Below are 14,717 nucleotides of genomic sequence, written 5' to 3' on the forward strand. Positions count from 1 at the left end.
GCAGCGGAAAGGTCCGCGCACTTCTCTTTGCTCTTCTGCGTAAAGCGAGCTAGAAATTCACCTCTATGGATTCAAACACAGAGAAACAGTTCTTGTGTTAAAGTTTAATTGTTCTTATTTCTTTTAACTTGACGCCGTCTCTGCCGTGTTGTATTAAAGTGATTTTGGTGTCATTTCTCCTGCATGTTTTCTGATGTGGAAAAACAAATCAAAACCCACTTATGACATGAATCATTGTTAAAGTCAGCAGTAGTCCTCTGTGTAAAATCTGCCAGTAAAAGCCGGGAGGATGGGGATTAAACCTGGAGCACATTAAATTAGTTCCAGTCTATCCCGAGCAGGCTCTGCATTGCTTGCTTAGGCAGGCAGAGCGGAAACAGGCAGTTTATAACGAGGCTGGTTTAAAAACCGTGGGGTTCATTTGAAAAAGATTTATATCCCTCACTTATATAAACATTACAAACGTGGGCTGCGAGCAGGAGGCAAATCTTTATCAAAATCTCTTTAAGAGCTTTTTCATTGTGAATAAAATGGACAGCGTGTACTCTTGTTTGAAGATTCACCAATATCTGTATACTGATCTTTTCTCAATGCTCTTACTAATTAAAGTATGACTCAGGCTAGAGCAGCAGGACCACCAACCGGTAGTTTGCTAGGGTCTGACAGAAGTGGCTGTGACTGAGGTGGCAGAGGGACATTGTTTGGAGGGAGGAGAAAAGATTGTCCTGAGACTAGTTTAGGTTTTTTGTAGTGGTTATAAGAAAAAGAAAAAAAAGTGAAAATTTAAAGAGAAACAACTGTGTCTAGGTTTATCTCCACCCACCCCCTTCCCATGCTGCTGTTCTTAAACAGTAGCAGAGGCATTTTGTGGGGTATGTGATTTTGCTAGGGCCTGCAGCACTGTCTGCTGGGAAGATCAAAACGTTTGCTCCAGGAAAACTGGAAATAGTCTGGGATGTGAGGGTCCCAGGTGACGAGTGGAGTGCTACCCACATTGTAACATTTCTGGGTAACTTAATTGTGATGAGGTTGTTTTGAAAGGTTGTTTTTAGAAGGAGTAAGCATACTTTAGTGCAGTAAAAAAAATATTTTTAGTAATAACAGTTATTTCTAGCTGTTGCAATACCGTTTTACTGTATTTAGGATACGTTATAAGAGTTGTTCAGATCCTGGATTTAACAGAAAGTGCTTTTCATATTTCATTTTGATGTTAATAAACAGTGTCTTAAAGAGCTTTGTAGTACTAGTCTGCCTTCCAAAATATGATCCAAGACTCAGATAAATGATTCAAAATATTTTATGCATTATAATATGACTAAGGTCCTCTGGATTCTCTCATCAAACTAGGATGTCTCACACCTTCTTTTTTTTGCCACGATAGTGTCTCCATATGGAATATCACTTATGACCCAGAAGTCTGATCATCATGTCCTGAGAGCATACTGACAGATGGCTTGTTAAGAAAGTGGAAGCTTTCTGTGCTGTGGAGTGATTTAAGAATTTTCTAGTAGTTCTTTAAGAAGGAATTTGGATTTTTCTGTTATTATAGTGATATACATATGCTATAATGGTCAAGGTTGGAAGCACTCTCTTCCTGAAGTGTAGGGAGCCAGATAAGAGGGAAAGAAACTATATCAAAATGCATTATTTTCTCTCCTGTAAGACCTTTGCAAGAGAGACTGTGAGATACACAGACATACCCATACTGGCTTTTGAAACAAGAAGCCAGTTGATGGTGAGCTTTGTCTTGTGACACCTGGATGCTGTTGATGCTCACACTAAATAGGTTACAGCAGGCTCAAGTGTGCCTCTGTTGTATTGGCTTCAGCATGCCATGCATGACTCACAATATAAGTAAGTGGAGGCTGTAAAGGGAGTTCTTAGCTACACTGAATGTTATTTTTCATACCCAGGCCTCAGCATCAGGCTATCAGAGCACTCAATCTAATGTAGAAAAGCAAGAGGCTCACAGTTGGACTTGGAGCTGAGCACTGGTCTCCAGAGGATCAGTCTAGTGCTGACCACTGGGCCAGGAGTCCTTTCTCTGCTACCAAAAATCACAGTGGGTAATCAACTGAAAAACATCTTGGAACCTCACCTTCTAGCATATACAGCTGAATTTGTGGGGTTTTTCTTTATTGGATAGGTTTGGTGCTTTTTTTACATTGCATATAATAACCACCTTTTTTTTGCCTACCAATGGAATCTGAATTGTGCAGTATTTCAGGACATGTTGATACTCTCCTAAAATAATTTTTTAAAAAGTAGTTAACATAGAAGTAGCTTAAGCCAAATCTGGTCTTATCTTTAAAGCAGGGTGTATTTTTCCTGGTTAAAATGAGGTGGAATATACATTTGCCCACATCTTTAGAGGGAAACTTGGAACATAAGAAATGCTTTCTGCATGAAGCAGCTAGGAAATATATATGAAAATAACTGAAAACTTCTGAAGTCCTTAAATGTTTGGAATGGCATGCATGATTTAAGTGTTTTTAGATATTAGGACCAGATGTCCTGTGCTCCAGTCATCTCCCTTTGCACAAATGGGATATCATGAGGGATAGCTGTGCTGACTCAGGCGTTCGGCTGAGTGGGAGGGAAATCCCAGAAGGACAGAAAGTGGGATTGTTTTTCTAGTTGTAGCTCATGCTGGACAAGCAGCTGGAGAGGAGGTGTGGCAGGAGCAATCCCTGGCAGCCAGGATGCCCTCACATGGCCTTGCAGCTGGCAGTGGGGAAGCAGTCTGACGTCTTTTCCACCCAGAGCCAGCAGCCAGCAGCAAAACCATGGCTAGTGCCACCCAGCTGGCCTGGCTCAACACAGGGATGATGGGAACACTGAAAGGAGCCAGAACAGGAGAGGACTTGCCACATGCCAGCCAAGGGAAGGACACCTAGCCCAAGAAGCAAAGAACATCATGACTGACAAGCAGGTGTTGTGTGAGCTCACTAATAATGAGCATCCTAAAAATTCACACATGTGTGCCCATCCCTGGCTGTGCTGTCTGGTCACCACTGCAGGTGAATGCCAGCACTGAAGAGTCCTGCCCAGTTAGGGAGCTGAAGATACAGCTTGTTGGCACTTGAGTTAAATTGTGCTTGAAAAGAGACCTGTTAACTTGTAGAGCAGGAAAGCATTTCCAAAATGGGATGATAAGATTAGAAGAGTGGGATTTCAGTAGTGTTTCACCATAATTGTAATTTTGCCTATGCCTGTATTTCACTTGATGTTTAATATTAGACACATGCTGAGTAGTCATTGTTGCTGCAATTCATGCATTTAGAGGGAAAAAAATGTCCTTTTCTTTCAAGTATCACTGTTCTGCCATCTGCTGCTCTCTGAGAGGTGGTAACCTGATTAAGTGGTACTAAAAACTGGACAGGAAAGTTAAAACTTTAACCTGATACATTTCATAGGATGGAACGAGATATGGTTGTATAATTAACTTTTGTTCTCCCCAACCTGAAGAGAGGAAAAAAAGTTCTTCCTTGTGCAAATCATGCCACAGTGAGTATCCACCAATGAAGATGTCCTGTGAAGGAAAGATTCCTTCCACATGCAAAAATGAACCAGGCATTCCTAAGTTATAAACTTACTTATACATACGACATCTGCCTTTAATCATCATGAAAGCCTGAATCCTGCTTGAAGCACAGTGAGCCTTGTAAAAGGGCTAGAAATGTCAGTACTCTATTGTGATAACATTTACTGTACTGATTAACAGCCGTGGTGCTTTGCAGAGGACTGATAATCTGCCTTCGTGTGTCTGTGTTGCCATTGTGTCTCCTTCCTGTGGTTCCCGCTGGGGCTGAGGACAGAACACTGGGGTCCCCTCTGCAAACCTCCCATATCCTTATATTTTTATGTGTTATGTCTTTGTCTATCTGCAAACCAAGGTGTAAAATATTTCAAATACAATGAAAAACCTTTTCGAATTAGCTACTGTTTAAATTCCTGTAACAACATGATCTGGCATCTAGTCTCGTGCAATCACCTCATGCAAGTTGATGTTTTAAATGTCTTTCAAGTTTCTTGACATGTAGGAGTGTCAGTTACTAGTATTTTAGTAAATTCCAGCAGTTTTTGGTAGGTGTGTTTGTCTTAGTGGTAGATTTTCACCAAGTTTCTTGGATGTTTTTTTTTTTTTTTTTTTTAAATAAAGGAGCAAAATAGAAGGGATTGCTCCTGCTTTGCTCAGATCTGTATCCACTGAAATAGCCAATAGAAAGTTGAATCTCAGGGATACTGAAAAATGGGGTATGTTTTGGTCAAGATAGGATCCTTATTCAGCATATTTTATGTAATAGTATGATCTCTAAGCATCACTAAAAGATATCAGGTGGATGTTTGGCCCAACCTTAGTTGAAATCATGATTTGAGTGATGCTTTGGTGCAAACCAGCATTGTGGCTTGTGGCAATGTATGATTGATATCCTGGTTGTCTGTTAATATCAAACTTGTAGGGGCAGAAGGTGACTGGATTTATTTTTAAAAGTCTGGTGGTAAGATAACACACTTAAACACAAAAAACCAATAGCACTTAAAAAACTATTGTCTTTCAAATGGACCCACATAGTCAGGCAGGCTCCAAACTCCTTTTGTTTTTCACTTGATATGACTGGTTTTGCCATTTTACCCTTGCCCTCAGCCTTCATTTCTGGTACCAGTGTCCACCATGGTGTGATCCATCACCAGAAGTCTGGAGGTTTTCCTGCAGCCCTGAGGAGCTTCTGAAAAATCTGATGTTAGATTAACACAGGAGTGAAGGATGATGCATAAAATGAAGATTTTAGGAAAAGAGATGATAGAAAAGGCAAGAATGTGAAGGAAAAGCACAAGATGGGCTTGTTTTGACTGTCGATCTCCTTTTATGACTCAGTGCTTACAGCCTTCACAGCATGTATTGCCTTCATCCCTTCTGCTGTTTCTGAAGTATTTTTCCCTCACAGTTCACAATTCCTTTTACTGCAATCAAGAACCATGCTAAACAGTTTGTAGTTTTATTCATCATATGTATTTAAAGCACAGTATTCTATTCCATAGAGAATTCCCTACGGAATTCTATTCAATAGAGACCCCTTAGTCTGTGCTTTCTGCTTGTTTTCTGCCCTTCCATCCCCAAAGGTCTTTGTGAAATGTGCACACCACTGAGAACATGCTCACCAACTTGAGAACTGGAAAAAATCATAGTTTCAACTTCCCTTGTTCCTCATATGCCTTTCTTGACTAGATTCAAGAGCTGTCTCACAGACATACATACATAAACTGTTACTCCTCCTTTTGATAAGGAGCTGTCTCCCATTATGAGAAAATTTACCCTTTCAATTATTTTGTAACTCCTTTCAATGTTATCTCTAGTTTTTCACATCCTCTTAGAAATATGGACTTGGCAAAATGTATAGGAATTAATCCTGACAGTGCCACATACTGTAGTGAACCTGCATTCCTACTTCTGTCCCATGGATACTGTATTTTATAGTTACATTGGTCCTTTTGCCTTGGCCTTGATGTAAGTATGTTTATTATGGATTGGATGAAAAATGCAGCTGAGCTAGTTTGTTAAACAAAAAAAAGTTCTCTCCTGTTCAAAAGCAGCTGCCTACAGAAGATTAAGGGAAGAGGACAAGGTTATATGATATTCTCCCTGTTCCAACCATTTTGAGTTCTGTAACAGTTGTGATTTCTGAGTATTTACTAATATTTGATGGTATTTTTTTCCCTGTGAGATTTCCCATCATCTTTGCGAGCCCAAATAAGAATTTAGCAGGACAACAACGTTACATTTGGCAAGAAGTTCCACATCTGAGCAAATTGCATGAGGAAATACCTCCATTAATATGCTCTTTAAACTGGCTCCTTACCAGCTTTGTGTATTGCCTCTCTGTTGTTGTGGTGAGACAGAGTGAGCAATCATAGTGACCTGCCTTCTCTAGTACACTCATTATTTTTTTGACCTTTTCTCTCTACTGGGTCATCTATTTTTCTAATCTGAATTATTATAGCTAGTCATCTAAGCAGGAATTCAATCCTTTTCTTTCTCCTGAGCATCTCCCAAATATTTTTCAGTAATCATCTCCTGGGACAGAATCCCCTCCTTCTGCGGACATGATCCGCACTATTGAATGACCAAACCAGTTATATTATATTTTTCTTGATTTACACCCCTTTTATTTGTTTTCTAACTCTCTGGATTCTTATCCCTTGTTTTGTAGTGACTGAATGCTTTCCCATTGTTTCCCTCAAAGATAGGAGTTTTAACCTCATAGGATACTATTTTATCCCTGTGCCCTTTTCTCAGTTATGAGCTCCTACCATCTTCTGGCAATTTTCTCAGTATTCTAAGACTTATAGAAACAAACAGCCTCAAAAGCCACATACAAAAAATCCTGGCATGCATAGCACCAAGGTCTTTTTCTGATACAGGTTTTGTCTTGACTGTGTCTGTATTCCTTTTTCATTCTTCTGACACTGTTTTTGCTGTGTTGATTCATGTTTTACCAAGCATGTCTGTAGAAGCTATCACAGCTAAAAGCTTTGACTGACTAGGTTGGAAATATTCCCTTTTTAACCTGCTGATGAGTCTCTTATGTCAGACACGAGGTGATTTAAGTAAAATTCTCCTTATCCTTGAAGAGCTTTGTCTAATAAAATCCAGACTTATTAAATATCTTTTTTTCAGTACACTGTTGCTGCTGAGCCCCCATGAACCCATTAAAATATCTTAACACAGCTGTACATGTTGATGATCTCCAAAGAGAGAGAGAAGAACTGGGCCATATGATGTAGTGATACATTGCATAACAGCAGAACTCACTACAATTAGGTGATTTTGGTGATGTGGAAGAAGAGATATCAGTGGGCATTTGAATTTTCTCAAAATGTATAAGTATTGCAGTACTGATATAGTGACAGAATCTGCTTGTTGTAGCAGAAGAAACAAAAATAACTGAAGAAGTTGTAAGATGATTAAAACCAGGAAATTGTCAAGCAACTGTGGTGCTCAGTGAAGACAGGAGAAATGTGTTAAAAGAAATCTTAATTATATTGTTCAAAATATAGTTTCTTTTATGTCCTAAGGATATTAGTTAAAGAAAAATACTGGAATATACTACTTTGGCTGTGGAATCCAGATAGAAGCCAATTGCTTAGGTCATGATCATAGGCTAGGGAGTTATTGGCAGAAAGAACTGTCCTGGGCTTTGCTTTTGTTTTGGTTTTAGAAATGATAGGGCTTGAAGAGCTGGTTTTAAATATTTGTGTTGTTATCACATATTAGCTGTTAAGTGTCAGTGCTGTGTTTTTGGAATTATGCAAGACACATTAAAAAAATTATCTCTGACCAGAAGAGCTTACAAATGTGCTTTTAAAAAGTTTTATGTTGTCAGTTATTTTTTCTTGCCTTTGACTTGTCCCTGCATTCTGTAGCAACATCTAACATCCTGGATAGGTATTCATCACGTGTATCAAAGGGTTGATGATGCTGTCCTGATAAGACACCAATTAAGCATCTGGCCATATGATAGTGTATTGAAGAAGTCATCCAATGAGCAGGTGATTATTTCTGTAATTTTCTTTTATCTCTTGGCAACTTTAAACTCTAGTTCATCTAAGCTTCAAGCCAGCACTGTTGTATAAGGAGGCAGTCCAATCTTTGTCCTTCACAATTAGTGTGTTCCTGTGGCCAAGCAGTAAACCCAAGCAGAGAACCAGTATGGTTAAAATTATTTATTTTAATGTACAGTCACAGAAACACTCTAGCAGATGCAGAAGGAAGGAGCTGCTATGGTGAGTGGAAGATGAGAATGAAGTCTAATTGGGAGAGCATGGACATAGGATGAATGTGAATCTGTATCTTTGACAGCATGAGGCAGGTTAAAAATAGCTTCTGGAAAGCTTACTCCTTTTCTTTAAATTATTTACAGTAAAATTTTAAGGTTCTCTACAAGGAGACCCTGAGAATTGTCTCTGCAGTTTTGAAAACATAGTTCCTTGGGCAATGCTCAGGATGGGCGATAAATGCAGAAAAAAGGGCAGGAGATCGAATTGGCTCTGTAGGGATATTTCATTAAAGCAGAAGAATCATTAAAAGTACTGACAGAGGAGACAGATCCTAGATTCTTTTACTGTTTCCCCTATCTCTCACTAGCAGTTTAGTTGTCCACTGTTTTCTTTATATGTGTATTCTTGGTGGGTTTCTGGATCGTTTATCAAGTGAATAGACAGATGCTGCCATTAAAGAGAGGAAGATGCAGTCTCTTGGTATTGGCAGGGACAAGTCATAAAGCTCTTTTGGTCTCCAATAAAAGGCAATTGATGTCTCTCCTGATCTTTAATGGCTTACACCTTGGTTTTTTTTTTAACTGGAGGCAGCCATTTACTGCCAGCGTCTTACACCTCCACTCTCAATCTGCTGTGAGTTCCTTTGTCTGCTTTCTCCTAAGGTTAAAGCAAGGAGAGGCTTTGTCAGCCCCTCCCCAGCTGGAAACATATATTTGAGACTAAAACTTTACTTCCTGCAAAAGAAAATATAAAAATATATAGACAGTGGACTTTGGTTATCTAAAATGACTTGTCTGAATAACTGTATGCTCTATATTTTGACATATTCAGACTGAAGTGTTTCTTAATGGTGAGAGTGTGGTACTTTGAAGACCTTTTGTTTTTTTTTTGTGTTCTGGGTTGCTTGTTCTTGAATCATACCCTAGAAATATGTAGAGAGAAGACAAAGCAGAGGTACATTTTTATCAAAACCTGCCTATAATTATAATGATTTCTAGACCTTCATATGGCAAATCATAATTTGAATGGTAAGATCATACTTGACTGATTTATTGTGTCAAATCACTAGTCACCTCTAGGCCATTTAATAAAAACTAAGTACATGAAATAATTATTTTGCAGGAAGCACAGACATCTTCCCATCCATATGGAAATTCTGTGCAATCAACCCTGAATCTCAGACAGCCAAACAGTGTAAAACTGCAGAACTGCAGCATTTTAATTATAATTTATGGGCAGCTGAGCACTGCAGGCAGCAAGGACTCCTCCTTGGCTTGGCAGTGACTGTTGTTTTCACTAAAATGACTATTGCTGTAGAGATCTATTACCATCAAAGGATCTGAGCCAGTTTCACATACCCATGAGGTCCTCCTTTGGTGCCATTGTCACTTTTAGCAGTTGAATGTTCTTGCCTCTGTGGGAAAGTTAACATGCAGTGTGGCAAAATCACGAACCACAAAAAGTCAAGCCCAGGTAAAACATGAAAAATCAAATAGGGCAACATTGGAAAGCCTATTCCACATCTCTTTTCCCACCTAAGTTATCAATAAAAGGAGCTGTTATTAATTAAATAGGCCAGTCCAGGAGCATGGGGCAGCAAGTTACCCAAGGGTTTGTGAGTTTCCACTGATTCTTCTGCTGGTTTTGCCTGCAGCTGGATTTTGGGGCTGTTTTTCAGTTTTGGTTTCCCCAGTAAAGTTCTTCACTTGTATTAAAATCATTTGTGTGGTTCCCATTCCAAGACGTTCTGTTTAACTCCTGCGACCTCTGAAGGAATTAAACATGTTTTGCTTCCTGAATGGCAAGTCACTAGAATATTTACATAGTGAAGTACTCTCTCAAGATTTATCTCCACCTTCTTCCTGGATTTTAAAGAAAATAAATTCCACTTGGTTCAAGTTGATTTTTGCTTTAATTTTTTTAATGATGAGTTGAGGACACTGGGCTGGAAGCACAGGGGTTACAGTGCTCAGTTCTCTTCTAAGTTTTGTCAGGGACACATGGTAATTCAAGTAAATTCTGTTTTCTATTGTATAAAATAAGTCTAATGATACATATGGCTATAGATTCTTACAGGTTTTTTTTTTTAATACTTATAATACTGCCTCTCACAGAGTTGCAAAACATTTTTCTTGGGTTGTTACACTTCCTCCTAATTCCTGTAGATCCTATAAATAAAATTTAAAATAAGATTTTGAAGCACAATGTCATGTTCAGTGTTTAAACCCCCCCCAAAAATATGTTTGTACTTTCTTCACTATTCCCCCATCTGCCAAAATTCAGGTTTTTTGCAAAAATCAGCAAATTGACATCAGTTTATTTATCCTTAGAGACATCAAATTATTATACCACTTAAGTTCTAAAAATAAATAACTAAAGGGGGTGGAGGAAAGAGACAGAAAACAAAAAAATCTGTCACAAACTCTCCCTGAATTCTGGAGAATATATGATTAAAGCATTAAAATGTCCAAACAATGAAACCGAGCAGAAAGTGTTTGAGCTTGGGCCTTTTAGCTGGCTCTGCATTAAGCAGCATTAATGTTTTTATACAGTCTTTGGAAAGCTCAGAATTGACCTGTTTTCATTATTTTTATTGGCTCCCTTGATGATAGACAAATGGGGCTAACTTGAGGCCAACATAGCCAGCAGGAAACTTGGGTCATGGGTAGTTACATTTTTAAAACTTGTGTTCTAGGGCTGTTCAATCAGGGTAATTGATTGATTGTTAGGTGGTGGAGGGAGCCTCTAAATCACTGGAGGTGGTCAGATAATGACAATCTGCCAGTGGATTTTGTTTGAGGCAAATTTCCCAGCTCCCTATGGAGCCATGCTCTGCAGTGAGGTTGTGACTCCCTTTTTTTTTCATGCACGGTCCAGTCCAACTGGCCTGTTTGGACAAATAGCCTCTGAAACTTGGAAGTTCCATTTGAAGTCTCTGCAGTGCCATTTCCCAAGAGATAAGGGGAGAAACATTCCAGAGAAGTTCATACCCCAGAAGGACCCTACGTGCATTCTGAAGTTAATGGTTTATTACAGCTCCTTAATTTTTTTTTCCTCTTTCATTTTTACTTTGAAGATAAGAGGTGGCAATTGTTACTTGAAGTTGTTGAGTTTTAGCCTGTCCTAGTAAATCACCCTGAAAGTTTAAACTTTTTTTTTTTTTTTTAATCACGTATGTTTGGAAGTTTGCCAAAGATGCTGTACATGTGTACTTGCAGGAGCTACAATCCTCAAGCAGAAACTGTTCACTCTGCTGCTCTATACAACCGTGTGCATCCTCAGTGCTCTGTGCTTGTGGATAATCCATGCATGCAAAATACAGCTTTTTCTAGAAAAAGTGGTGTAGCGGCATGCTATGGCATGTTTAGAGCTGGAATGAAGTAGAGTTTGTGTATTGGGGGATAGGGGAGAAGGGGATATAGGTGATGCACCAGTAGTAGATGATGTTCAGTAATACCTGACATAGGTCTTGCCTCTTCATAAAAATGAATTCAGGTTAATATAGACTGAAGTTCGTCATCTATTCCAGGATAATTCCACATGTAGGTTTATCTTGATTTCTTAGATTTTTAGGGCTGATTAGGCTCTTGTTCATTGCAGATGGCTTCCTTATGATAGATACATACCTCTGAATTCTTGAAGCTTTGTCTTTTTCCATTTTAGGATCTGAAAGGTCTGTTATTTATTGTACTGGCATCCAGATGAGAATTTATTTGTGTCACTTTTTCAGAAGAGAAGAGGAAATACTGAACTAAGGCAGGGCTGAGCTGAAATCTAAGAATCAAACAGCCTTGTCTTGAGGATGGCCCAGCTACCAGCACATGCCAGACCAGTGCCAAACACCATGGAGGTTCTTCCTGGGTGGAGCAGTGCTTGAACTTACTGTGTATGTGATTTAGCACTCACTGCCCAAACAGAGAGGATGCCAACCCCTCCTGGATTTCAGAATGTTCCTTCTTGGCTTCCCCATGCTTTTGACCACTGCAGATTTGTAATTTAGTGCTTCAAGTCTGCAGTTACACTTACTGTTAGGTTTAGTGGGTAGTTAAAAAATTCTTCTCCAAGGTTTGTATTCTAAAGGAAACATAACATCTGACCAGACTGAAGTCCCAGAAAAGATGGGTCCATGGCAAAACTTGTATGTCAAGAGTGGGGTGGGATACAAATGTCCACAAAAGTGTAGTTTCTTATAGCACAGCCAGGAAAATAAATTCTTGGAGCTTAAGTAATTAATGCTTTCTTAATGATTGAGATCTATGGTGGATCAGTGTAGGTATAAAAATGACAGTTTATGAAATGCTTATTAGTGTTTCTGAGACTGACGAACAACTGAAAATACAACCAGACCCCCTGAAATCTTGTATGAAGAATACCAGGAAATAAATCTTTCAGTTTCTGTGTTCCTAAAGCTATTGCATGGTTTTGCTATTGTATGAACTTTTTTGTCTTCCTAGTAGGCTCTATTATTGGCTGTGGTGCCTATTTACCATGTCTGTGTGAAATTACTTAGTAACAACCAAAGATAAATGTTTGCAGACTTGACTCCTTGGATTACAAGAGATTTGATGTTTCACTGTACAGTATGAACTGACCCACAGGTTTTCACAGGGGGATCTTTTGGATAATCACAGGACAAAGGGCAGGGTACTGGTGTTGCAGGAGACCTTCTGGATGGAGCAATCACTACCACCAGGAGAAAAAAGTCTGTTCTTCTTTCCTTCCACACTTCCCTCCCCATACAAGGGCAGAGTGTTCCTCCTGTTTGCCTTGCAGTGTTCCCACCTCTCACCTGATCCTGCTGCTGAGTTCCCAAATAAGCCAATTAGCATGTAGAAGTTTCATCCCCAGGTGTTTGTAGGCAGGGAGAGTGGCAGTTTGATGGTCTCTGAATGTCAGAGACCTGCACAATGGATCTAAATGCCAGCCCTGGCATTGCATGGTGTGGATGTCAGCAAGTCAATGGAAGCTGGGCTTTAAATCCCCTGCTCATGCACAAAATCAGACCCAAGGATGAAGCCTAAAATTTAGAGGAAGTGTTTGACCTTGTGCTTTGTACCATTTCTACCCATACCAAGGGATGGCATGGAGGCTCTTATCCTCTTATCACACTTGTACTTGGAAAAGATCTAATCATAAGGCTTTTCAAGTGCTAAAATGCTGCTCCCATGAATGTTTAAGAAAACGCTGTAGACAACTAATAAATTTGTTGTCTGAGCAGCAAATAAATTTCATCACCATCTACTGACTACTGAGCATGTGAATATTGAATGATGTGCCAGTATATCTGCTCCTAACTTACAAGCACTATGGAAGCAATCTGACACAATCTTCCTTCTGTTTTTCAGACTATTGGTGAGTCAGAAATGCCCAGTGTTTTGAACCAGTTATTGCCAATGATCAAGTCTTACAACAAAAGGACAAAAGATGATTATGCCTGCGAGGACTTTCTTGTTTTGCTGGTATACATATATTCTGTGGTTGGAGAAATCAAATGTGGAAAAGAGCTGGACACAGCTGAAGACGAGGTGAAAAAGGCCCTTGTCAAGGCAATTTGTGATGAGCCAGAACCATCTCCTTTGTTGCAGAAAATTACAGGTAAGATTTTGCTTGTGTGGTGAGAAATTGGATGTCTGGGAACGTGTGAACTGGGAGAAGTGTGTAAAAATGGCTTGACTTGTCTGTGGTGCTGAGACTACATGAGTAAGCACAAGGATTTCCTGTAGATTTGTTCCATCTCCTGTGTTCATATATGCCAAATGCTGACAGGCTGTCCTTGAAGAGTGCTGAGTCTGATGAAAGCTCTACAAGTTGTTCTTTTTGTTAAAGGTTGGATAAATTTGTGTGTTTTCTTAAGGTAATCTTTTCCACAATTTCTTTCATTGATTGGTGTGAAGTTGACCCTGGGAAGTCAGAATTAATCCTGGAAACATGTTCAGTGAACCACAGTTGCTTTGTGAATATGAGGAGCTGGCTTGTCTGGCATAAAATAGAAATGTGTCTAAAACCAACACTGAGCTTTTCCCTGAAACAACATGAATATTAGCCTGTAAAAATAGCATGCTAAGCCTTTTTTAGATGAGCACTCATAGAAGAGGAAAGCCCTAACCTCTTGTTGCTGGTATCACACTTTAGAAAAAAATAATTGTTAAAAGCTTAATTTTAAGTGAGCTGTGGCTCAGGAGTGGCCTAGCATGGCAGAGGGGAATCTTACTTCCTGCTATCAGTTTCCTCAGTATTTAGTAATATTGAGCAGGTCATTGACCAGATTATCTTTGAGGTGGGAAGCATATGAACATAAATCAAGATATTGAGAGGAGTTTACGATTGAAAGCATGTGCCAAGAATGGGCCTAAGTGGGGAGTCTCAAGGGAGGTGAAATAATACCTCTGTTGGTTATTCTGGTACTATTCCCTGAGGACACTTCAAGTTCAAAATACAGGTGTGGTCCCCTGGTGTGCTATTGCTTTGAGTGGAAAATACTGTAATAGTTAAAAACTTAGGGTAGGAATGTGTCATATTTGCACTGTGGTGTTATTTTAATACTGCTGGCCACAGTGCCCACAGTGTCCTAGGCTTCTCATAGGCTTTTGCCTTCCTGTTTTTCAATATGTACTGAACATGTTGTCCAGCAAATGATGTTTCCCTCACGACTTCAGTGATGTCTTCTAGTGGATGGGATGTAGTAATTTCTAAATCTGTTTTCATATTTTTCCCTTTCTCCTATAATCAAAGTTTTAAATCACAGTTTTATCGGTTTGTCTTCATTGTGCTTAATGTAACTATGTGAAGATTTTAAGTCTCTAAAACTTCAGCCAAGTACCAAAGAGACTGCTTAGGAGAAACACAGTACAGATTGTTTTAGACCAAACCCATCACTATTATATGATGAAATTAATTGCATAACACAAAGCCAGAGTTTTTGCACCCTTACATTTCTG

At 39.2% G+C, this 14,717-nt stretch overlaps 1 protein-coding gene across 1 annotated transcript in view; it reads left to right on the plus strand.

The window, feature by feature from the left end:
* Positions 1 to 14,717, plus strand: part of SCFD2 (sec1 family domain containing 2) — a 186,540-nt gene that overhangs the window by 65,530 nt on the left and 106,293 nt on the right. The window contains exon 5 of the mRNA XM_056490506.1: positions 13,125 to 13,374. Within this exon, the coding sequence (XP_056346481.1) occupies positions 13,125 to 13,374 (250 nt within the window). The remainder of the gene's footprint in view (positions 1 to 13,124; positions 13,375 to 14,717) is intronic.

The sequence above is a fragment of the Oenanthe melanoleuca genome, chromosome 4 (genome assembly GCF_029582105.1).
Source record: "Oenanthe melanoleuca isolate GR-GAL-2019-014 chromosome 4, OMel1.0, whole genome shotgun sequence".
In the NCBI taxonomy this organism is placed as follows: domain Eukaryota; kingdom Metazoa; phylum Chordata; class Aves; order Passeriformes; family Muscicapidae; genus Oenanthe; species Oenanthe melanoleuca.